The sequence below is a fragment of the Strix uralensis genome, chromosome Z (assembly GCF_047716275.1).
Source record: "Strix uralensis isolate ZFMK-TIS-50842 chromosome Z, bStrUra1, whole genome shotgun sequence".
Lineage (NCBI taxonomy): Eukaryota > Metazoa > Chordata > Aves > Strigiformes > Strigidae > Strix > Strix uralensis.
In genome coordinates, this window is record NC_134012.1 from 44,928,064 (window position 1) to 44,952,447 (window position 24,384).

Consider the following 24,384-nt stretch of genomic DNA (forward strand, 5'->3'; position numbering starts at 1 on the left):
GTTTTAATCATCATTTCAAATGCACTTGCAACCTTTTCTGGATTGTCCCTGTAACTTTCAGCAGCTATTTTCCAATTATTCAGATCAGCAATTGAAAACAGGACTTTTACAAAAACTGGACCATCATTCCCGACTGCTTGCCATAAGGGGGCTTGCAAACTCGGTTTTTGTCTGCTCCGAGTCCTTTCCGAAATAGGCATAAAACTCCCTGCCTCCACTTCCACTACTCCCGCTTCTTCACTATCTCCTTCATCTTTTCTCTGCATCACTTCATCTCTCCTGCCTGTCATTTGCAATCCTGGTGCAGTCAACATCCCTGAATCTTCCTCTATTTTATCCCATGTCAATTTTAAACAACTCTGCCCTATACTACAAGCAGAGCAGCACCTCTTTAATGCTGTCTTACCCTTTCTATCTTTTTCTGTTGCCAGAACAAGAGGATCTGCTGGGGCAAGATTAATTCCACACTTTTTCTGCCACTCTTGGATGTTGCCGCAATGTGAAAAACGTATCAGCATACATTACTTCATCCCATTTTCCTTCCTGCCTCAGAAATGGTGTATCATAATTCAAAGTCCCGTTCACTGGCCACTTTTCCCCTTTGCCTAGCTTGTATAAAGGCCACCACTGATTACAATATTTTATCAAATCTTCCCATTTAGGAGACCCTCCAGGAGGGCCTCCAATTTGTCTCCAATGTTGTAAAATGCACCCTAAAGATGATTTCTTTAATATTCCACTGGTGGAACTCCCAGTCCCCATTATATATATAAAATATAAAATAGCAGCAAAATATATGTGCACAAAATAGCAGCAGAAATATACGCGTAAAAGTACAATATTTATATTAATTATCAATCACTTCGTCCTTCTCCGGCTGTACCCCTCGCGGGATAACAGAACTGCGGATCTGGACTCCGCACTCACTTCATACTTAATTGTACGTCTCACACACTCACACACAATTCACACAATCATACAGGTTGAGAACTCAAGGTAATTGTTCCGCGGCAGCTGTTTGCTTTTTAGGCAAACAGACCTATATAGCATACAAAGTTACACCAAATACACCAAAGCATATGCCACAATATTCAATCCAGGTAGACTTATTCCTTCTTTTGTATCCAGGGAGATTTATCCCTTCTTTTCATGGGTACTTTCCCACGTCTATCCTGCACGGCTATGCGCCTGTGATTTACGAATAGAAAACCAAAATTTCCCAAACCATAAAATAAATTGCAAAGAATGCCTTACTTAAAATTTGAAGTTCTTGCTTCCAGCCCTCCAGTCCGGGGATCAGGGCTCCTCTCCGAGAAATCCCCGGTGCTGGCTGAGGTTCCGTGATCCCAGGGGTCTGTCGAGCTTCAGAAGCAGAGTCCCATCTGGGTCGCCAAAAACTGATACTGAAAAGCCGGTCAAGGAAGAACTCTCTAAGACTCAGAATCAGAGTATTAGAAAGCAGGCATTCTTTATTGCAGCACTGGGTGCACGGGGGATTGCTCCTCCACAAGCGTGCACCCCTTGGAGCGAAAAGCAGCTCCTTTCTATAGCGTAAAGCGTTTACATATTCATTATAATCCCGAGAATAGGGAGAGATATTACAATTAGTTTTGAGAAATCATTAACATAAATCCCGCCCCAAGTCCCTCCCCATTGCGCCTGTGCAGTGGCTCCTGGTGGTCTTGGGCGGGGGTCTTCAGGATGAAGATTGAAGATGCCTCCTCTTCCTCTCGTGACTTTTCACCTAGTTAGCATTTCTATAGTCATGACAACTTAGCCTTCATTGAGTCCCCATTCCTTATCTTGGGACTCAGTGGTTGCAGCTCCTTCCTTATCTTAAGAGCCCCTCCTGCTGAGAGCCCATCCTGCTGAGAGCCCACCCTTTTATTGCATTATCCTGCCTGACCTGTGTCTCTCTTACTTGCATCCATTTTGTTAAGGTTCCTCACTTCAAAGAAAACTGGAAAACATTCAAAATGAGTGTTCTGTTGGGAGAATGGTCCTATTTCCACAGAGAGGTTAGCGTGTTAAAAAACACTTCTGTTCCTGTTAGATTACTTGGTTTACTAAAAGACTACCACTTCCTGCATGACTTTAGACAGTGAACTCTTCAAGTTCTCAAACCAAGGAGGGGATGGACCCTTACAAAGGAGACCCTCTGGTATGAGTTGCTTCTTCTCAAAGCAAGTTGGAAAGGTGCACGGTGACTTGCTGAAGGATGAACGGAGGGTGTTGGAACCCAGTCAGGCAAGTTTTGTCAGGTGGAGGATGTGCTCAGTTGTCATCTGGGTTAAAGTGTGTTATTGTGCGGTGAAATCTAGTATCCAGTGACTCATGCGTTGCTAGACACTGCTTAACTTGCCTCCTTGCTTTTCTCTCCCTGCAGTTGGTCTTCGTGCTTGTTTTCAGAAAGCATAATCCGGCTTTCGTCTGGCACAGAGGTACTTGCAGAGCTCCCTTTGTGGCTCCTGCCTCGTCAGCACAGCTACCTTGCTGCTCGGGGCCAGCTGCTGCCCGGGGCTGGCTCTGTACCTTGCCAAAGGCTGGAGCAGCCAATCTGGCAGAGGCTGGTGGCCTGCCGGGCAAGAGCTGGCGTTTAACAACTGCTGAACTTGCACTTTATTCATTTTTTGTGCGAGGACTCCAGAGGAGCGAGACAGGCATGCATTCTCCTCAGGTGCGCTCCAGAGGCATTTCAGCGTGGCTGCTGCCATGCGGCAGCCCCAGGATGCCATTTCAGGCAGGCTGGGACTAGCGCTATTCACGGGGAGCTTCTTCTGCATCCTTGTAAGCACTAACGCGTGGCTACGGAGTACCGGGCACGGCTCTAGAGCACTGCCCGGGGGGCTGCCTGTGCCTAAGGGTGGCGGCTCTACCATTCAGTCGCCCGCCGCCGCGCCGACCCGCCTCGCCGCGTCCCGTCCCTCCCCCCCGGCCCGGGCCCGCGCCTGCGCCCGCCGCCGCCGCCTCCCATCTTCTCGCGATAGTCCCTGCCCGTTCGGAGAAGCTGGCGGGCGGCGGCTGCCTCCCGCCCCCCGTGCCGGAAGTGACCGAGGGAGAGCGCGCGCCGGGCACGACCGTGGGCGGCGGCCGTTGTGGAGATGTCGGCCACGTGCGCCGTGTCCCGTAAAGCGCAGCCGCCGCTGCCGCCGCATCCCCCGGGCGAGAGGGATCCGCCGGCCAAGGCGATGCGCAGGGGCCTGCGGCGGGGCCACGAGGAGGAGCGGGAGCAGGTGCCGTGGCCGGGCGAGAGCGCGGGCGGCGGGGGCGGCGAGCCCGAGGCGGAGCAGGCGGCCTCGCTGAGCGACGAGCGGCGGAGGCGGCAGCCGCAAGAGCCGAGGGCGCTGGCAGTGGCGGCCACGGCAGCCAGGGTGGAGGAGGAGGAGGAGCGGCTGGAGCGGGAGCATTTCCGGAGGATCATCAACGCCTTCCGATACTACGGGTAACCGAAACCTGCCGCCTGTTGTGTGGGGCCCCGCGAGGGTCCCCTCCCACCCGCCGCGTCCTCCTCTCACCGGCCGGCCTCCGCAGCGGGCAAGGGCTCGCCCTCCGTGGGGGCGGCCTCGCGGGGCTCCGGGAGCCCGGCTCCCAGAGCTCTTGGCTCTTCCGTGCCTGCCGAGGGGCCGCTCCCCTGGGTCCGTGCGCCGTGGGGAGCGCCGTGCCTGTAGCCTGGTACAGAAACCCGAGTGAGGAAAGGATTTCTGCTCCCGTTTCCTTTTCGGATACGCACAAAGTCGCATCGGTGTCTGTCAGCTAGGAAGCATGAAAGAAAAAAAACCCCAGACCATCTCGAAGTACGATGCACCTGAAAAAGCTGTGAAAGGTCCCTTTTTATAAGATAAAGTGCTTTAAGACTCTATAAAGTACTCAGAACAGCAGCAGCATTTCCTGGCAAAGAAATGCAAACTCTTTCACGATGTTTAGGTTATTGGGGAATTTGTGAAAGACGTGCCAATTTGCATAAGAGATAGGACCTGTTGATAGGGCTAATGAATGTCACTTTTTTAATAGCTTTAGTTTTCTAGACATTTGTTGAGTCAGAAAAGGGCTTGATGGCCCTACAGCAATGAGATAAAGGGTGAGGGGGACCCGACTTTCTATCTGAATCCATTGAATGGATGAGGGAACAAAATTCTTTCAAATTGCGGGGTGAGGTGGACTGGCTGAAAAATTCCAGGCCTCGACGGTATTTTGATAAGCTGTCTTCTGAAACTGTTGTCCCAAAATCTGGGCTCTTTTGCCAGGTATGCAATGAGCCGAAAACCACATAGAGTCGAGATACTTGTTTAATTCATATCTGCGCAGAGATGGGTGCTAGGCTGTAATTCCACAAAGCGACCGCCCCTTGGTTAACACACGGTAAGCATTTATACATTCCAGGCGACGGCTAACAGTACTTTTTACTGTTAAGTTTGGCCACCCGCGTTCTCATCGGTCCTTGCGAGGTCGCGTCTCCTTTAGTCACAGTAGCCTCTCTAACTGCGCATGTTCAGTGAGGAAGGGGCTTCTCTTGGTAGGGGGCTTTTTCCTACTCGGGCAAGGGCTTTTACTGTGTTAATGAGGAGAGCTCACTCACGGTTCAAGTAGGTGTTATCAGTAGCTTTTGTTCCTGTGTGCGGTTATCTTGGTATTTCCCTGCTTGATGGTCTTACAGTGTTATCCCTCACTATTCGTTTTAACCACAGTGTTGCTTCTTCAGGGTTGCTCTGGCAGCTTTACCAGTTCCTTTATCCATTCCTGGTATTATTTCAAAACCCTCCTTTGGTCCTTTTATCAATTAAGATGTAACATTATCCTAGGTTTGTAGTTACACTACATATTTGTATACTTCAGTTGATAAACCCCCATCATGTGAATCATTAGTATGTGCTGGACCCTTTTTGACAATGTAATACACATGACATGTAATTTCACATGACACGTTCTTGGGAAGAGTGTATTTAGAGTATTTCTTCCATTTACTGTTTTTATATCTTTGTGGGTTTTTTTGTTTTCTAAGGACTAGTGTTTGAGCGGGAGGTTGGTCTAGATGACACTTCAGTGTCTCTTCCAAACTGAATTCTCTAATTCAGTTTGACCACACCAAATACTATTATTACTGTTAGCGAAACAGCCAACTGTAATTTACTTATATCAGTGATGTAATTGTATCCTCAGATCTTAACATCTGGGAAGATCTTTCTCAACCTCATGTTCAACTGTGACTCTGGGTTGCTTTTGTAAAACTTCACTTTCAGTAAACACATAACCAAAAGGATATGACTCACATTTCCAGAACAGAAATTGAATTAAATTATTTCTGCCTCAAAGAAATAACTCTGAATTTAAGTGAAATGACATATCTTGGTAGTTAATTTCATTGGAAATGTCTGTATGAGTAAGGCAATAACACACTTTCAGGTGAATCCAGATTAAAGTTCTTGTCTTTGGGAGACATATGGGCTTCGTTTTTTGTGTGTAGTTGTGATTTCAGTGAATCATTCATTCTGCTAGAAGGTTGCAATTCAACATGAAAGGATTATAGTTCAAAGATTTTTTCCTGTCAAAACTTTCAAGAGGATGACATCAGGCTAAGCTGATGTGCTTTATATAGAGGATCAGTTTATTTTTTTATTGTTCCTGCTCTGTTTTTTGTTCCTAAATGTCATTTTAAACCAGTTATTGCAGCTATTGCAATGAACATGCCCTTCCCAGTAGCACATATGTAATGTTGGAGGTATTAAATGGTCAAATTTCCAGACTGAGGGTGCAACTAAAATTGCAGCAGTTGCACCTTACTCTCTGATGGCTAGTTTTCAACACTATGCTGCTGTATGCTAACACAAGAGTTTGAGAAACTGCAGAACGACTTGACCAGATAAAATGATTCGCTCCTGCCAAAAGGGGCAGTATCCCTTGTCCTGGCTTTATGACCCATCTCTCTAGGTCCGTATGACTCAGCCAACTTGACTTGCTAAACCATCAGACATCAAAAGTTAAAACAAGTTTTGTGGCAGGCCTGGTAAGTGCTAGAACAAAGTGGAGGGCAGAACTGTTCTGGGTAAGGAGGATGAAAGAACAAAACAGATCTCTTGGCAGTAGATTCACCTTTTTTGTGGAACTTTTATTTTTGGGAAGTGGAAGAGTTATTTTTAGCTTGGATCAGTGTGGTGGAGTTACGTGATCAAATTCACAGTACTCATACTTCAGGGGAATATGCTTTTAAAAAAAGGTAGCTTAGTATCTTGGTGTGGCTGCCAGGACTCCAGTATCATCCAGCTGTGACTTTTACAGCTCTTTCAGAAGCAATTGATTTTGAGGATCCCTATTCTCACTCCACATCTTGTTATTTCTGTAGCTAGAGTTTACCACACCGTTCAGCTATACATTCAATTTAAATTGGATTTGTGAAACAATCTGACTGGTTTTGGTGGGTTTGGGGACCGGTTGTTAATTAAATTTTGTATATCCATGCATTAAGGTAGTCATCACTTGTGTTGGAAATGAGTGACTGAAATTGCAAGAAGACGACAATGGTCCTCTTAAACTGCAATGTGTTAAAAAGAGTGGTAATGTAGAACTAGCGCTTAAAACAAACATCTTGCCTAAAAAATTATTTTAAACTTGTTCTCTAGTAAGGAATTATAAAGTCTGATCACTTTCTGCATCTAATGAAATGAATAATTGTAATAGGAGTAGCTTAGAGTGAATTATTTATAATTAGTGTGTGTATTGCTTCTAAATATCTAAATAGCTTAAACTTTTTTGCTTTTTAGAACGAATATGCATGAGCGAGTGAACAGAACAGAAAGGCAGTTTAAATCTCTCCCAGCTAACCAACAGAGTCTTCTTCCTCAATTCCTTCCTCACCTTGACAAGATTCGGAAGTGCATTGATCATAATCAAGAGATACTACAGACCATTGTGAATGACTGCGTTCATATGTTTGAAAACAAAGAATATGGAGATGATGTATGTTAAAATGGAATTTTTCCTACTCCAAAATTAAATTCTGTACACTTTGGGATATTCTACATTTGTTTTTCACACCTTCAGGCCTCCCGACATTTTTCCTTTTGTCTTCTTTATTTTCTCCTTTTTCACTTCCTGTTTGCTTACATTTTCACATTCTTGTCTTTCACATCTTGTAGAGCTGATGTTTAATAAAACTATTTGTTGTTAGTCCTTGTAGTTACACATATGAAAACTAATTGTGAATCTGGCAAAGACAGTAATCACTTACTGTAAAAAAGCAGTTTTTCACCCCAGAGTTTTTGCTCCACCCTGTTACTTTTTCAGTTAACTGTGTAGAACATAAATGGTATTGTCTGTCTTACCGTTCTAAATCAGTTACAATTTTAGATAGGCCAAGTATTTTTGGTGTTCTCATCTGTAAAAACTTTTTCTTAGCTGCTTTTTCAGTGTGGCGTCTCTGTCAAAAAAAAAATGCACTCAAAAGGCTGGCAGAGATGGAAACTGAAGGCCTTTTTTGGTATCTGCAGGCAAGGTACAGTAATGGGCAGCTCTGCTGTTAAGTTTCTCAGTGTTGCCTCATCAATACCTAAAGGGACCCTCTTAGGGTAAGCAGTTCAGCCTCTGCACTGGTTAAGCACTTGTGCTTTCCTGAATAAGGACCACCAGTTTTGCTTTGATATGCCATACTATGTATTGGGTTTTTGATGTGGAACATGGTCTCTTGGGTGCCAAACTGAGACCAGAAGACTCAGTTTCTTTAGGATTCTAGGTTGAATTTGAGCCCTGGTCCCAGGAATGAAAGGCAAGTGCTTTGTCACCTAAAACTTCCAACACCCCTTATAGCATGGCTTTTGTCTGTTTATAATTTACTTTTTTATTTTCTCCCAAGACTAAAGATCCTTGGTACATTTTCCACTAACTTTTTTTTTTTTCCCCCACTTTAATCAGGGAAGAGGGAAGATTACACCAGCTTCAACATTTGACATGGATAAATTAAAATCCACTTTGAAGCAATTTGTGAGAGACTGGAGTGAAGAAGGAAAGCCTGAGAGAGATTCCTGCTACCAGCCGATCATTGATGAAATTGTAAAGAACTTTCCAAAAGAAAGATGGTAATAGTGTTTTAAGACTTATTTTTATGTGGGCATACATTGTTGCACGAATTTAACAAAGTTTTTATGGAGTAGTGAAAAGCTTGGATTTAAAAACCTAGAAATAACTGTGAATACCGTGGAATTTATTTTTTAATCAAGAAAGTTTTTGTTTCTAATACAAGGTGTTGGAAAAGAGCATAATCGTAAACGTCACAAAGGAATACCAGGTAAACCAGAAATAATTTTATTTTTTTCCTGCAGCTTGATGTAATGGAATATCTGCTAACTTTTCAAGTAAGAGATCTCAGGAGGTTGTGAAGTTAAATCAGCAAGGTAAAGTTTGAAGGTTAGCAGGTTCTCAGAGTGCATGTGCTGCAGATAAAGGGAAAGGACCCTTGTGACAGCAGCGAATAGGAGTATTGCCCTTCATGATTGAAGGAGGAAAAAGGGAAGAAGACTCTTAACCTCTAGCACAGTTTCATTGCCTTCAGAATTTAACCTGCACATACTTAATTTTAGCCTTGGTTTCAGACAGGTGTTACAAGGCAAGTCTTTTTGGTTTGCTGCATGTGTGAGGGTAGCTTTCTAACTGCATTGCTTGTTAACACCACCAAAATAGTCACTGATGCAGGGTTTTTTAGGTAATTTTAAGTAGAAGTATACTGGTAGAATTTCAGAAGGTACTACTGTTGTAAGGATTCTGTGTTTAATAGTTCTGCCATTTAGTCAGCCCAGTCATAAGGTATACTTCAGTTTAAACTTAACAGTGGGAAAATTTGTGAACTTTGTACTCATAAATGTAGCAGGTCAGAACTTAGCTTTGATATAGCTCAGTGTTTATGCGGGTCTTCTTTGTCACTAATCACTAATAATGCACTTGTACCAATTTGAAAATACCTTCCACTAGCCATCTTTTAAGTTTCATTAGTAAAGACTGTTAGTGGTGTCAGAACATGGAGTGGACATGGTTGGTTGGTTTCTCTTTTGCCTTGGGCTAACGTATCTCAAGGTGGATGCACCACTAAAAATGTTTTATCTGAAGGTGAACTTTCTGCAATGTTTTTAGTGCTAATAGTGCCCTACATAAAAGTTAATTAAGTACTATAGGTTACCTGATGTAACTCTGATGTGCAGATCTGTAGAAAAAGTCATAGCTTTGAAAGTAATCATTCTAATCTTCAAGGTAGCAGTTCACCTTGTTCTCTGTATGCTAGCTTTTAAAGCACTTTTGTTATGGGAGAGGTAACTTAAGTCAGCTATGAAGAGATAACATGACTAAAGTTGCACAGTCTTGAGTTACATTTATCATCAGTGAACTCTATTTCAAAATCTCTAATTGGTATTAGGAAACAACATGTGGTAACAGATTGAGTGAATCTGAAGTTGTAATCTTTGTGCTTCTTTACCAGGAATTCTGTTTGTCGTTGTTTTTGTCAAACACAACTAATGTGACAGTGTTTCTGTCTCCCTGTTGTGATGGCTCTAAAATACCAGTTGGTTTTTTAGTCTCTACAGAAATCTCAAAATATCATTGTGTAGGTCAAACATCTCTACTACAAGTCTGAGTTTGTCAAATGAAACATTTTTTTGATTTATAAAATACGTATTGCATACATACCTATTGAAAAGTTTAATATTCACAATGATTATGGAGCTGTCGTAGCACTTACGTAAAACCTTTTCTCAGTTCACGTATTGTTACTTACTGTTGTCAGTGTGCTCTTTTTCCTAATGATAGGAGGGTCCTCTACTTAGGTGTACTTACCTCTTTGACGAGAGAAGCAGAGTTGTTCAGAATGGCCTGTTCTCTTTGTGTATTAGTAGACTTAACTGGCAGTGCTTCCTCACCCTTGTGAAAGAAGTAACGTCCCTGGCAGGGCAGGCTAGCTGGTCAATCTTGTTCCTTTTTTACAGTTCTGGAGGGAAGCAGTTGTTTCAGTTTGAAGGGAGACCAGTGCAGCCAATGTGACGCCCATATATAAGAAGGGTTGGAAGGATGATCTGGGAAATTACAGGCCTGTCAGCTTGACTTCGGTGCCCGGGAAGCTGATGGAGCAGCTCATCTTGAGTACCATCACACAACACCTGCGGGACAATCAGATGATCAGGCCCAGTCAGCATGGGTTTATGAAAGGCAGGTCCTGCTTGACAAACCTGATCTCCTCCTACGACAGGGCGACCCGCTTATTGGATGAGGGAAAGGCTGTGGATGTTGTCTACCTTGACTTTAGTAAGGCCTTTGACACCGTTTCCCACAGCATTCTCCTGGCAAAACTGGCTGCTCGAGGCTTGGATGGGCACACGCTTTGCTGGGTAAAAAACTGGCTGGATGGCCGGGCCCAAAGAGTTGTGGTGAATGGAGTTAAATCCAGTTGGCAGCCGATCACGAGTGGTGTTCCCCAGGGCTCGGTTTTGGGGCCACTCCTGTTTAACATCTTTATTGATGATCTAGATGAGGGGATCGAGTGCACCCTCAGTAAGTTTGCAGATGACACCAAGTTGGGTGGGAGTGTTGATTGGCTCGAGGGTAGGGAGGCTCTGCAGAGAGACCTGGACAGGCTGGAGCGATGAGCTGAGGCCAGCTGTAGGAGTTTCAATAAGGCCAAATGCCGGGTGCTGCACTTGGGCCACAACAACCCCCAGCAGCGCTACAGGCTTGGGGAGGAGTGGCTGGAGAGCTGCCAGTCAGAGAGGGACCTGGGGGTGTTGATTGACAGCCGGCTGAACATGAGCCAGCAGTGTGCCCAGGTGGCCAAGAAGGCCAATGGCATCCTGGCTTGTATCAGCAATAGCATGGCCAGCAGGGACAGGGAAGTGATTTTACCCCTGTACTCAGCACTGGTGAGGCCGCACCTCGATGACTGTGTTCAGTTTTGGGCCCCTCACTACAAAAAGGACATTGAATTACTCGAGCGTGTCCAGAGAAGGGCAACGAAGCTGGTGAAGGGTCTGGAGCACAGGTCGTATGAGGAGCGGCTGAGGGAACTGGGGTTGTTTAGTCTGGAGAAGAGGAGGCTGAGGGGAGACCTCATCGCCCTCTACAACTACCTGAAAGGAGGTTGCAGAGAGATGGGGATGAGTCTCTTTAACGAAGTAACAGGCGATAGGACAAGAGGGAATGGCCTCAAGTTGTGCCAGGGAACGTTTAGACTGGATATTAGGAAGTATTTCTTTACAGAACGGGTTGTTAGGTGTTGGAATGGGCTGCCCAGGGAGATGGTGGAGTCCCCATCCCTGGACATGTTTGTCAGGTCGGCATAGCGCTGAGGGATATGGTGTAGTTGAGAACAGTCAGGTTAATGGTTGGACTGGATGATCTTCAAGGTCTTTTCCAACCTAGATGATTCTGTGATTCTGATTCTGTGATTCTGGATGGACAGGGCCTGAACTGACCATAACGAAGTTATTCTGTCTGTTGTGTATAGTGGGTGCAAAGTCCATTTCCTCTGGAGAGGTCTTGCTGTGGGCACTAAGGCAGGAAAAAAGCCTGTAGGTGGAACCTCAGTGCAGCTTTGTGTTTCTTTATAGAGTTCCCTTTTGTAGCCTGGAGTGCTGGAGTCTGCTGAAATGAAATGAAAGAGCTAGAGAAAAAGTGTATTGTTGGCACTGCATGATGAAAACAGCTTTGTCTGTATGTATTTTGCATTGAAAAAGATGGAGAAATAAATATTTTAAATTTAAATCTGTCAGTACAAGTCACCTTCTACTTTTTAATGGCTTCAGTGGAATTGTATGTTCCATTTCTAGTTAACATTGTTAACAGTATTGAGTCTATGCATTGGAATCATGTGAAAAATTTTAAATTTTTAAAACCGTTCGTTTTGCTTCATGCATGCACGTGTTGTATTGTTGGTATTTGCAAGATTGGCCTGTCTGTATTGGTTCAGTTGGTAAGCAAAGAGCAGGAGAAGTGCTCTATATGCTCGCTCTTCTGGGAAGCATAAGAGATACAAGCAATGGTTGAAAGCATCTGTAAATTAGAACAGTCTTGTGAGTAGGTGATACTGTTACCTTGTGTTTCAGTCCAATTTTCTGACAAGACTGTCATCTAAAATTAAAATAAAATGGCAAAACCTGTTTCTACCTCCCGTTCCTCTTCAGAAGTAATTCCTTCTTTCTGCTTAGCACCATAACACAGAATCTGTTAGTAGGATCAACAAAGCAGTTTTAAGTGAAGTCCCATGAGATAAGGTCTTCCTGAGAACTGATAGATTTCCTGCATTATTCATGTCTACCTTTTGATAAAGCCATTTAAATTTCTTGGATTTCTTGGATCTGGATGAACCATGATGACTGCTTTCTGTAGGAGAAAATCGTAAAATATAGACACATTTTTATTTATTGATGGAATGTGTTTGTTATAGCATTCTTCTGAGGAAACATTAAGTTGAAAATCTAAATAAGCATACCGATACTTTTTTTTTTTCTAATTCCTGTTTTCTTTTGTCGTCTTTATTTTCTTTCACTTCTACCATTACCCTTCCTACTTAGGTGAAAAGATGTAAAGATCACCAGCTTTTTATCCAAAAGGAACCAAAGAAACAGTTAAGCTTTTAGCTAATTATCATTCCATGGCCAAAAACAGTAAACATAGGTATTTTCGCCAAAGTTTTCTTTATTCATTAACTTGACCTCTGGAACTGCCTGTAATTTTAACCTATCTTGCTGTCCAGCAATTTATTACATGTTCCGACATACTGCCAGGACAGCCCAAAATGAGTCCCCAGTACTTAAGTTTCCTTTTTATTTGAAAAACGTAGCTTTAGTCCTAAGCCCAAGCTTGACTATAGTTTTTGCATGTGCTCAGTCACATTTATAGTGATGATAAAATTTCTGCTTTATGTAAATTGTATTTTATATAAAGTTAAATAAATCTGTCCTTGAAGGGTTTTTTTATCTTGTCAGAAATTGTACTTAGCCTAAACTTTGCTTTAAACATTGGATTTAAGAGCTAACTAGGTCTTCTGTGGTATTGCAGTCCCGTGAAGGCTTTACAGGTCTTTGCATGGAATTACATAGATCTCAGGTGCTAGGTTTGGAGAATTTCTCTTCAAGTGATTGTGCTTTTTAGCTACCTTCATAATTTTATTTGAAAAGTAGTTGTCTTTTAAAAAAAAAATTCTGAAAAGAAGATTACAGTAAAATAATCAAAATTACTATACTGAGAATTGGATCTCTTCACTATCTAAGTTTACGAACATTACAGAGATAAGACACCAGGAAAGAAGGAATTTCACAGTGTGATTCTATGCTGATGTTTCCACTGATCTTCTGTGTATGGACTATATATTTCTTATCACTTCTTATCATTAGATAATATTAAGTTGCAGTGTTTATTTTATGAAAATGAGTTTTCTGTTTCATCACACACACAAATTTTTTCTTTTGCTGGACTTCAGTTTAACCCCTTCAACACCATCATTTTTTTGTTAAAAGCAACAACAGACATAAAATAAAAAGCCTATATTTTTATCATGTATTTTTTCCCTTAAAAAAAGGACACCAAGTTAAAACCTGCATTAATGGCATTAAACTTCTAAAAGCTGAAAATATATCACACTGCAAAATGCAGTACAATAGTGGCAGATTTTAGTTGCTCCTGCTATTTCTCCACTGTCTTTTTAAGAAACTGCTGCAGTTTCAGTAGTTGAGCCAAACAGTACAGCTCTCCCCCTGCTCTTTGGCCAGCCTCCCCACACCTGTCAGGTTAATAGGCCGATGTTTCTTTCCTAACAGGTTTTTAATGAGTGCTTGCTGGATACTGATTTATGTTCCTAATGAATGCTAGATCTGTGTCATAGAAATCCTGCTGCTGCTGGCTAGTTCAAGGCTAGTTTCACTGTAGATAACCTTGGATTATTATCAGTTATTCGGGAATTTATTTGCTACTGCTGCAATTACATATCCTCCAAAGAAAAGCCAGTTTTTCTAGCCTCCTAAATTATCTTATGACTGTAGCCATGAAAAAAGAAGTTTCTGTGCAATTAAAAATTTTTATGTTCTAATGATTCAGAAATTAGCATAATATAGTGCATTGGAGTGTTCCCACTGCCACTGGTTTCGTACCTTAATTTTTTTTTAAATTCATCAACAGTTTGTCACTAACAATTCCTCTTAAATCTTGAAAAGCAAAAGGTGTTTGAGCATTTTATTTTTTGATAGCAGGACACTCTCAACAGTCACTACTTGTTATGCAGTAAGTTTGCCACATACCTAATTTCTCTGATTATAGATTTTAAAAATGCTCTTGAACCATTTTGGAAGGTTAGTGTCAATGTTGGTGGACTCAGATTTGATTATATTGTATTCTATTAGCTGTGGTCTGTATGCTAAAACAAAGTTGGTGGTCAGTACCAGTCCCTAGCAATGCATATGAAGAGAATAGATAGAAGTTAAATTGCTAATAAGTTTCCAGACAGACTTCAATCACTTAATGAAGGTGCAAAGGAAAGTGCAGTTAAAATCAACTATTTTCTAAGAGAGGATTGGAAAAATCAGTTCAGAGATGCAAAATCTTATATTGTGAATAAAAAAGATAGAAAGCAATTAGAAGCAATTTAAAATCAACTCACTTGACTGTTAGAGGCTTTATCTTGTTTTAGGATGAATAAAGGTACAAATTTGGAAATGTGATTACACTTGCATAGTTATTAGTTATTAGGTTGTTCTAAGAAAAGTCTCTTTTCTAATCAATGTATGACCTTGGAAGTGGTGTAAGGCTTTTCAACACACTCATTGTAGAAGTGTCCAGATGAGGGTGCAAAAATCTGTGTACAGCTAGTCTAAATAGTTCATAAATAAAGTTAAATTGTAAGGAAATGAAATAGGTTAGAAATACATTTGGAATAACAGTGTACCACTACAAATAGAAAAAGCTGTAAGATTGAGTCTAGCTTCTCCCAGAAAGTGGATTTTCTTACTCTTCCTTCTTCTGGGCCCCTATTTGCAAAAATTTCATCTTGAGCAAGTAGTCTTTGACTTGAATTAATCTTTCTTTTTTTCAGTAGGACTTCCCTGGCTGTCTTGCTTCTGGCTTTCCTTGTAGAACAGAGGGAAGGAGAGGTGTTGCTTCACAGGAGTGCTTTTGAGTAATAGCGAAGTCTTGATTTCCTGCTTCTTGTTAATCACAAAACAAAGAGTCTGAAAGTATAAGGAGTGGAAATCAGGAATGAGAAGAACTTTGATTTTCCATTTGGGGAGGCTTCACTGATTAGATGATTAAGCCACAAACCAAAAGGCATTGTTAAAACTACTTCATTAGTTCGTGTGGCCTTTAGAAGAGAATAATGCTTTCTTTTGGTTTTGGGTAATAGTCTTCAGAAATGTACTACTTTTCATAATTTACATAACTCCTTCACTCATCTTCATGCTTATGCAGCATGCTAACACTTTTGAACCCTTTTTGGCATCCTGAATGTTTATGTAGTCAGAGGCTTTGCATTTTGCTTTCTTTCGTAGGTTTGGAAATGCTGATTGTGGCTTCCTTCATTTAGTTGCATATAAATTGATACAAGTATGTTTTTGTCTTTGAAGGCGATGTGCAAAAGGGAGGGTTAGTCTGAGTGTTCACACTTGTTTTTTTGATATATGAAATTATGAAGTCTTGTTCATGACTGGAAATTGAAAAATTATTCCTTTTTAGATTAAGTATATTTTCATTTTGGTATGGGAGTGTTTTTTGTTTTATGAGTGAAGGTTTCGTTGCATTGTGATGGAAGTTTAATGGTTATAATATGTATATACTGCCTGAAAGAGGAAAAAAATTTGAAATTCTTAGTTCTTCTATTTATTAGTTGCTGAACTTGGAAGGTGGGATTGTTTTTTCTAGGTATCTCAGTAAACACGTACTGCTGGATATCTTCTGGTCATCTTCAACTTGATGCCTGGTTATGGGAAATGAAGGGTTAGAGAGCTGATTTAGGAAACTTTACATCGCTTAATGTGCTTCAGTGAAATTGGTGAACGGTATATGTAAAACCCACAGTTGCTGAGAAGTTAACTAAGATTTTTACAGTCTGAATTGCTCATCAGCTTATGGAAGTTTTGTTTGTTTTGTGTTTCTGATGTCAAAATACTTGTTTATTTTGCATGTGATGTAACCAAGAAGATTTCTGGAATATATGCTAGTTACCAGTGGGCCTCATAGAAAAATACATGGTGCTATATGATAATGTTCTTTCTTCAATTCACTTAAAAGATTTTTAGCTTGATACCTGTAAAAGTTTTCAGGAAAAAAAATTGGTTTGTAATTATGCTCTGTATTCTGAATGAGGGTTGTATATGTTCTTTTGAGTAATTTATGTGAATTATTATGACTGTACAATTAACCTATCTGAGCAGAACTGACTCAATTTTCATTTAACAAGTAAAGTCGTACAGGAAATACATTATAGTATCTAAGTATATGGGGGGTAAAATGTTTGACTGGACCTCTTAAGTTTTGTTAAGAGGTATCAAATAAAGACTTAACTACTATTTTTGTTCTGTTGCAGGGATTTCTCCAAAGTTAATATCCTGGTACCTGGTGCTGGGCTAGGTAGATTGGCGTGGGAAATAGCTATGCTCGGTTATGCTTGCCAAGGAAATGAATGGAGCCTCTTTATGCTCTTTTCTTCTAACTTTGTACTCAACAGGTATATAGCTTATGTTTTACTTGCTGATTGAAACCTAGGGAGGCAAAATTATAAATGAGAAAAACTTGAATAAATAAAATTCATAAGAATAGATTTGTAAGTCCTAATATAGCACAAACAACCACTTTTTAGAATGTTTTAATGAAAAAAAAAATCAGTGGGATAAATGGGGGAGGGAAGCATTTTCTCTGAGTCATTGAAATTATAGCAGGAACCATGGCTTTTAAGTTATGTGACTTAAAATCTCTAGATTGACCACAGATTTTCCACACAATCTGGAATAGGTTTTATGTTTTATTTCACACCTGTTTCTGTAAAATGCACACCTATCTCACTGGTGCCAAATACAGACTGGTTAGTATGTGCATGGTACTTAGTAGTGTTGATTAACATTTCCTGTTACTGAAGTGTTACGTTCCATACTAAAATTTTAGGCACTGTTTTGATGTGAAGAACCACCAAAGCACGCTGAACCACTTCTTAAGCAAGTAGCTAAAATAATATAGTTCTACAATCACAATGAGGTACTAAATTTGAATATAGTCAATTTCACTTTATAGGTTTAACTGAGAGTGACATTTCTGTATTTGGTATTCTGTCACTTGCATTGGAAATCACTACTTTCATAATGAACTTGTTAGGGAGGAAAGAAGGCAGCAAATGTAACTTCTTTTAAGAAATACGATGGGAAGACTTATGGGTGGGCAACTGTGAGGGGGGGGGAATTGGTACTAGGTTCAGAGACGCAGAATGTGCCAGTTGTGAAATGATACACCTTTGTGGAAAGCATCTAAACTATTGCCTTGTATTCTATACCAAGGTGTTTTGGAGCCCTCTTTGTAGACTTGATTGTCCGCAGCAGCTGTGATGATCTTAAATCTGTTAGAGCTTACTGTTCAAAAATAACAAGGAGAAAACACTTTATTATGTCTGCTGCATGTCTGCTTAAAGCAGTAGTGATCAGTGTGATGAAAATAGATATTTGCTAGAGGTTTATTTGTTCTTTTTCTTACATTAATTCTTAAATGACTCTCATCTGGTGGTGAAATTGCATATTACAGTTGAGCTGATCTAACACCTTTCAGCTACTGAAAGGAGGTCACAGTCTTCTTGTCCTTAGCTATACAGCCCTGCTAGCTCTTACACACTTTGGAACTTCTGAAATTATTCAAAGCAGCATAAAAGTATTCATTTCTCATCTTTATGAGCACTGATCAGCTGTCATAGTGGTTCAGATCTGAAAGTTACCTGCACCCCTAACCACCTCTGACATGTTTTTTTGTCTTCCTTAAATAATGAGTCTTTGGCCTATATATAGAATTCTTCTGAAGATAGTAATTGTTCTAAGCATCTAATGCTCATGTGGTGTTTCCTATTTATATAAGATATTTAGCAAAGAGGTATATATGCATTAGACTTGCTAACAGTATTATATTTTAGACAGAAGAATTGAGTGTTGCTCAGCTGCTGTAATCTTCATCTTTGCTGGGCAAGTTCTCAGTTACAGGTTTCCATGTAAGCATGAAAGAGAATACTGCTAACCTGACTCTGAATTTCAGTCAATTCAACTGAAGTTCAAGCATTCCTTTCTGCCACATATAACTGTGGGCTTGGGATTTCTATTAAGGAGGTTTTAGGGACTTCTAGGATCTTTCAATTTAGTCTTAAGTGGCTGTTCCCAGTTAGCCTTCTGAAATGGACATGTTTGCCTTCCTGGCACTTGAAGAAACAGCAGTGATCACTATGAGCTGAAGATACGAGTTAAGGAAGCACGGTAGGAAAGAAGGATTTTGCGAATTAGAACTACAGTCTTAATTAATTTTTGTTTTCAGTTGATAAAAGCATGAGGATTTTGCTAACACGTGCTTACAGATTGGATGTACCTTCTTTTTCTGACCTTGGTTTATTTTTAGGAAGACAAAGTACTCTCTTGAGTGTCAAGCCAACTACTACAGTGGGCTCCTAGATGTGGTACAGTGACTTAAGTCTTCTGTATAATTCTCTTTAAATTGTCAACTTTTGTTACTGTGGATAAAGTTGCATAGCATGGTATGGGGAGAGTGTGTCAAGGTGTAACTGTGGTCACTATAAGTATTTGAAATTAATTGGAGGGCATTATTCCATTGAGAAAGCTCTAATTTGAAAATAAAGTGACCCTGGAGTAGTTAAGCTACAATGGCTCCAAGGCTGCTGCAGTCCTTGTATGGAAATTGTGCTTTTTCCTGTATCGTCATGGTTCTCATTGCTGGTGTATTTTTCTGGTGTTTACATGAGTTCTGGATATAATGACAGATGGCAGAGGTGATCATTGGTGACGTATAGACACACTTCATTTATTACATGTGTTGGAAGAGCAAAAACTGAGAGAAGCATAATCTATTTTCCTGCCTCTGGAAAGCATACCAAAATTTTCAGGCAGTCTAGAGCCTCAGGACACACTACTTCCCTTTGACATCTGACAGGAGGGGGAACAACACTAGGGTGGTGTCTATGTGGAGGAGTCAGGAGCAGCTGGTTGCTGACCTGCTGTTATCTGCAGCTGGAGATTAAAAGCACAGGGTCAGTAACCCTGGTCCAACAGCCCTTCTGTAGCAGTAGTCCCACTTAAGAATGTTTGAGAAAGTTCAGTTGAAGTAATACAAAATCACTTTGTACCCAAGTCAGAGTAGGGTTAGTTTAAAAAAGCTTTAATTAATACCAGTAGAATTCATGCTAATAATTGACTAATCTTTACTTTCTAGAAAGAATGTAATTTTAGATAAATCTTGACACTTTGTGAGGGCTGCTTAATTGTATTTAAGTCCATGAATGTCTTACGATGAAAACATTTAAGCATTTTATCTTTAAATCAGTGGTCAGAAGTAAGATTTAACTTTTTCCAGAACTGTCTTTTTGACTGAATGTTGGAACAGTAAATGCCCTGCCCCTGTGAAAAATAGTGAAGTGCATCACAGTTAAAGAAGTTAGATTTTTATAACATAACTTACAGCATGCATCTTTTGTTGAGAGGGTGGAATTGTAGAATTGTAAAGGACTGCAGTACTTAAGTTTTGAAGTAGAAACTACTGAAGCTGGAAAGGGAGGTTTTCAAGCTTGAATATGGAGAGGGCTTGATCTCTTATATTAAATTGGGAATTCCTTTTGGAACTGTTCGAAAGTCTACACGAATATACTTTGTGCTGGGAAAAGAAAAATACAGGGAGGTGTGTGTTCCCTTTATAGCTCAGAAAAAAACCCCTTTCTAAACTCAGATCTCTTATTTTCTTTACGTTGCTTTTGGGGAAGTTTTCATGGTAAAAGAAGAATGTTCTGAGGATAATACAGATTGACTAGGAGCATAATGAGAATGCTAGGATGGTTAACACACAACTTTTGTTGGCCAGCATGGGGGTTTTTTGGTTTTCTTGTTGTGGTGGTTGAGGAGATTTGGGGTTTGGTTTTTGGGGTTTTTTTTAACCAAAATAGAAAAGCCTTTTTTTAAGAAATGGTCCCCATGTTAACAGGGCTTTTTCCCTCCTCTTTTTCCTTTGACTGCATATGTCTGATTTTTTTTTTTTTATTCCATACATACGGAGACAGTTGATGAGCACAGTATATTGTTGCTCAATTACAGGTTTTTTTGTATTATTTTTTTACTGATGAAAGACAAATATGACATGAAGGAGGTAAAAAATGTTATTTCAAAGACTTTACCATAGATGTTCTCTATCCACTAGTCAAAAGAGTGCACTTTCTATAACCTGATAGATTACTTGCAGTTTATGAAGTGTTTGATGATACGTGTTTTATGGGACAGATGAGTCCTCCGTTTGTCCCTGAAATAAAATGTCTTCACTTCTTAATTACAAACTGATTTTACAGGATGTGGATAAAGCTGCTTTTTATACTTTAATGCTATATTTTATTAGCTTTTAAAATAAGAGTTGACTTAGTTGGTCATGTCAATCCACAAATTTTAAAGACATGTTTACTTAGCATAATTGCAACACTCTAAATGTTACTAACTTAAAATGACATCTAGTGCAAAACTACTACCCTTTGCAAAATTGAATTTATTTATTTTCTGAAATGTAAAAGCAGCCTTTCAGTTAGCATCTGAAAAATGTTTCTGTTCTGCTGTGCTTCAAAGTCTCTATGATTATGGTTCAGAAAAGACAGAAGAGTCTAGAATGAGAACAAATGTTTCCAATAAAATTCATGGAACAAATGTTACTAATTTTTCTTTTTAATAGAAAAATATCATCCAGAAAGGCTTAGCTTTACTGAATATACTAATTCATAAATTTCATTAATCCTGCAAAGGAATCTTGCACATTTTCTTTTCCGTGGATAGGTAAGTCAGGGGAAATGGTAAAAAGTGGGAAAATAAAATTTTAGAATGAAAAAAGGCAGTTATTTTCTGGTGATAATTTGTGTGTCAGAGTAAAATTGGTTTTTTGATCAATCCGTAAACTGATGGGCTGTCTGCAGTGTTACGAGCTAGATAAAAGTCCTTTAGAAAACACGTAGCTTTTGCAAGAACTTTATCAATAAAACATGAATGTTGGTGAAAGTCTTTGACTCCTCCATTTCTAGATAATAGATAAGCAATTAGTTGAAACTGAACTGTGGTGATTTCTGTATTTTGCAGATGCTCTGAAATTAACTCATGTAAGCTTTACCCCTGGATTCATCAGTTTAGCAATAACAGAAGATCTGCTGATCAGATACGTCCAATTTATTTCCCTGATGTTGATCCTCACAGTCTTCCTTCTGGTTCAAACTTCTCAATGACAGCAGGGGATTTTCAAGAAATTTATTCCGAGTGCAGTGAGTAAATGCAAACTGCTAGGCTATCCATGTAACTACCTTCAGTGTATTTCTTACAGGACAGATAATCAGTACAAATGGAAGGGAACTTTGTCTACAAGCATTAAGGAAAAAGTACTAACTCTAGCAAGATTTTCTTATGCCAAATCATCTTTTCTTTTTAGTTGTAAAAAAATATGGACACATTCTTGCCTAACAGGTCTTTGTTGCAGTAGTTTCTTTCAGAGTAAGACAACATAGTAAGTTTACAGAAAAGTTTAGTTGATTAGTTGATTTAGAAAAGTGATGTTACAAAAGGAACAATGTAACTAGTCACTTCTCTAGTGTGAAAAGTAGAAATATGAGTATTTTTTGTTGATTCATTTTGTGTTGTAAAAGCAAAGCAAACTGTTTCAGTAGTAGTAAATTATAAATGGAAAAAAAATACATACTCATTGACTGTCCATAGCAAATATTTCAGAGAAACATTATGGGGATGATAATTATTAAAGACGGAGACTTCTGACAGTACAAATAACCTTATTTTTTCTTGTGATACCAGGTTAGTTGTGCTGTCCTCATTGCAGCAATAAAGTAATGTTTTATGACTAACCTAATGTTGAATTAACCTGCAGAAGATTATTTTATTTAGTGCCTACTCTACCAATTACATATTTAGGATTTGATCAAGGTAGCATTTACGCACTTCTTTTATATGTAGTCTAATATTCTAACGTATACCTATTTAGAAGTCACTGCTTTTTCCTTACACAGTATTGGATTATCACCTCAAACATCTACTTTCTGTTTCCACCTTTCTGTCCCTATTAGACCCATAGCCATTTTTCACCAGGGTTATACAGTTGTTGATCTGACCTTTATTGTGCAGCTAGACTTCCAGATACTGTCTTGCAGGAGCCTTCCTTATAGTTGGTTAATTTTCTGAAGGTTCTGTCTTAGATTAGAACATCTGATACTGGCATAAATTGAGAGTTTTAATTTTTTTGTTTACAGAACTTAAAACTTTTGCAATTTCAAGGATACATGTGTAGAGAAAAACAGGGAGACTCATGCTTTAAAAGGTAGACTTTGAAGGATCCTGCTTGTTAAATTAACTACTAAAAAACAGCTAGAGGAATATTCAGATACTGAATAAAATGTGATTTATGAAAGTACGCTTTAGTTGTACAGGCTTGTATTGTTCTAGATATTAACTAGAGAGGTCCAAAATCACTGGGTGTTTTTGCAGTTGTATTTTTAACAGTTATGGTAATGAAGTTCATAGGACAGGTGAGTTATAGCACACTTGGGCCTTTGCTTATATAAAGTTATATTTACATTTTACAATATATGCTATAAATACATCATTTCACATAATGTGTGTGAATAAATTTGGAATATGCATAAATATGTATAATATTTTAGAGTTTGTATGTGATATACACACACACACATATGTATAGGTTACAAGAACCCAAACTGAACTGTTGTTGATCTAAACCAAAATATTTTATTTACTTGTAAAGGAAATCAAAGAGCCTTCAACTGTTGTTAGTTGAAGGTAATGCTGAGTGTATAAATGAATACTGGGGTTAAATGATGAACTTTTACAGGGGTAGAAACATTGAAACTAATCTCTGTATACTTTGCTCTTTTTATCCAGATACATGGGACTGCATAGCAACTTGCTTTTTCATAGATACAGCACATAATGTTATTGATTACATTGATACTATATGGAAAATACTAAAGCCTGGAGGAATATGGATAAATGTAGGCAAGTGTGACCAACCTCTCTTCCTTCTAGCCCTAACTTATGCTTGATCACATCCCCACAAAAGAGTTGTGGGGATGAATGTGTCTGTGCTGTGAACTCTGTAGAGCTAGAAAGATCTAGGGCTTGGAAATTCTCAGATGTGTTCAGAATATGTTTAGATGTTTACAATCAAGTCAACACCATGAGATTTTTAAATAGAGAAGTAAATCTTCCCAGTGGAGGTTTTGCATTCATGCAGCAAACATTTCTTACTTGACAAATACTGTGTCCTGTATTCTTTTTTTGCTATTTTTCTAGGAAAACTTGTTCTGTGTGTAAATGCATCCTTGCATTTTTGTCTTAATCTGCTGTCTAATTTGTACTGTGCTTCTAAACAGAAGTTTTGGGAATGAGATTTATGTGTGACTTGGCTCAAAAGAAAAGAAAATTTAAGTCTTACATAGTGAAGGAATGGAAGACAAAACTCATGAGTTTAACATTCTGTGTAGTAGAAATGGGTCCATCAGTCACTCCACCAGTCCTGGCCAGTCACAGAATGCAAGCAGAGCTCCTGAGTAGACCACAGCATGTCCTTCCTTCTGTCTTGTAGAGACAGCAGTGATGCTAGGCTGAAGAAATTTTAAGATCAAGAAAACACAATCTGATAAGAAATGAGACTTCATTGATGAATAAGCAGCTGAACTAATTTGTTTTCATTTTGCACTGATTCTGAAATTCATTATAAAAATCACATTTGAGTGATACAAATATGTTCTTTTGTCTCTATTTGAATATGTGAGTCTGGTTATAAGCATTCTTTGTACTTTCAGTATGTGCTTTTGATTTTTAAAACATTTTTGTCTTTTTGATAGCCATTTCCATTGTATCTTTCTACTCTAGGTCCTCTCCTTTACCACTTTGAAAACTTGGGAAATGAACTTTCTATAGAATTAAGCTACGAGGATATAAAAAATGTTATACTGCAATATGGATTTCATATAGAGGTAAGAAGATGATGTAGTTTGTAATGAGTAGTATTGGTATAAACCAGACAAACTGCTTTGAAAAAAACCTTTACCTTAACTTTAGTTCAACATAATGGCATATACTAATAACTTATAGGAGAATTAAATGTTTGTGTGTGGCAAATTACTTGCTT

The 24,384-nt window shown here is 39.4% G+C and overlaps 1 protein-coding gene across 4 annotated transcripts in view; it reads left to right on the forward strand.

Moving 5' to 3' along the window:
* Positions 1-24,384, forward strand: part of CARNMT1 (carnosine N-methyltransferase 1) — a 36,245-nt gene that overhangs the window by 8,350 nt on the left and 3,511 nt on the right. Inside the window, exons 1-7 of one of the 4 annotated variants that reach the window (XR_012627059.1) lie at positions 3,021-3,442; positions 6,756-6,951; positions 7,903-8,066; positions 16,541-16,681; positions 21,312-21,490; positions 23,133-23,242; positions 24,126-24,229. Coding sequence is in view for 3 of the 4 variants with exons in the window: in XM_074855886.1 (XP_074711987.1) it covers positions 3,102-3,442; positions 6,756-6,951; positions 7,903-8,066; positions 16,541-16,681; positions 21,312-21,490; positions 23,133-23,246; positions 24,126-24,229 (1,239 nt within the window). In the remaining variant the exon portion in view is untranslated. Of the gene's footprint in view, positions 1-3,020; positions 3,443-4,189; positions 4,360-6,755; positions 6,952-7,902; positions 8,067-16,540; positions 16,682-21,311; positions 21,491-23,132; positions 23,247-24,125; positions 24,230-24,384 lie in introns of those variants that run through there. The other 3 variants (XM_074855886.1, XM_074855887.1, XM_074855888.1) reach the window with 3 other exon arrangements.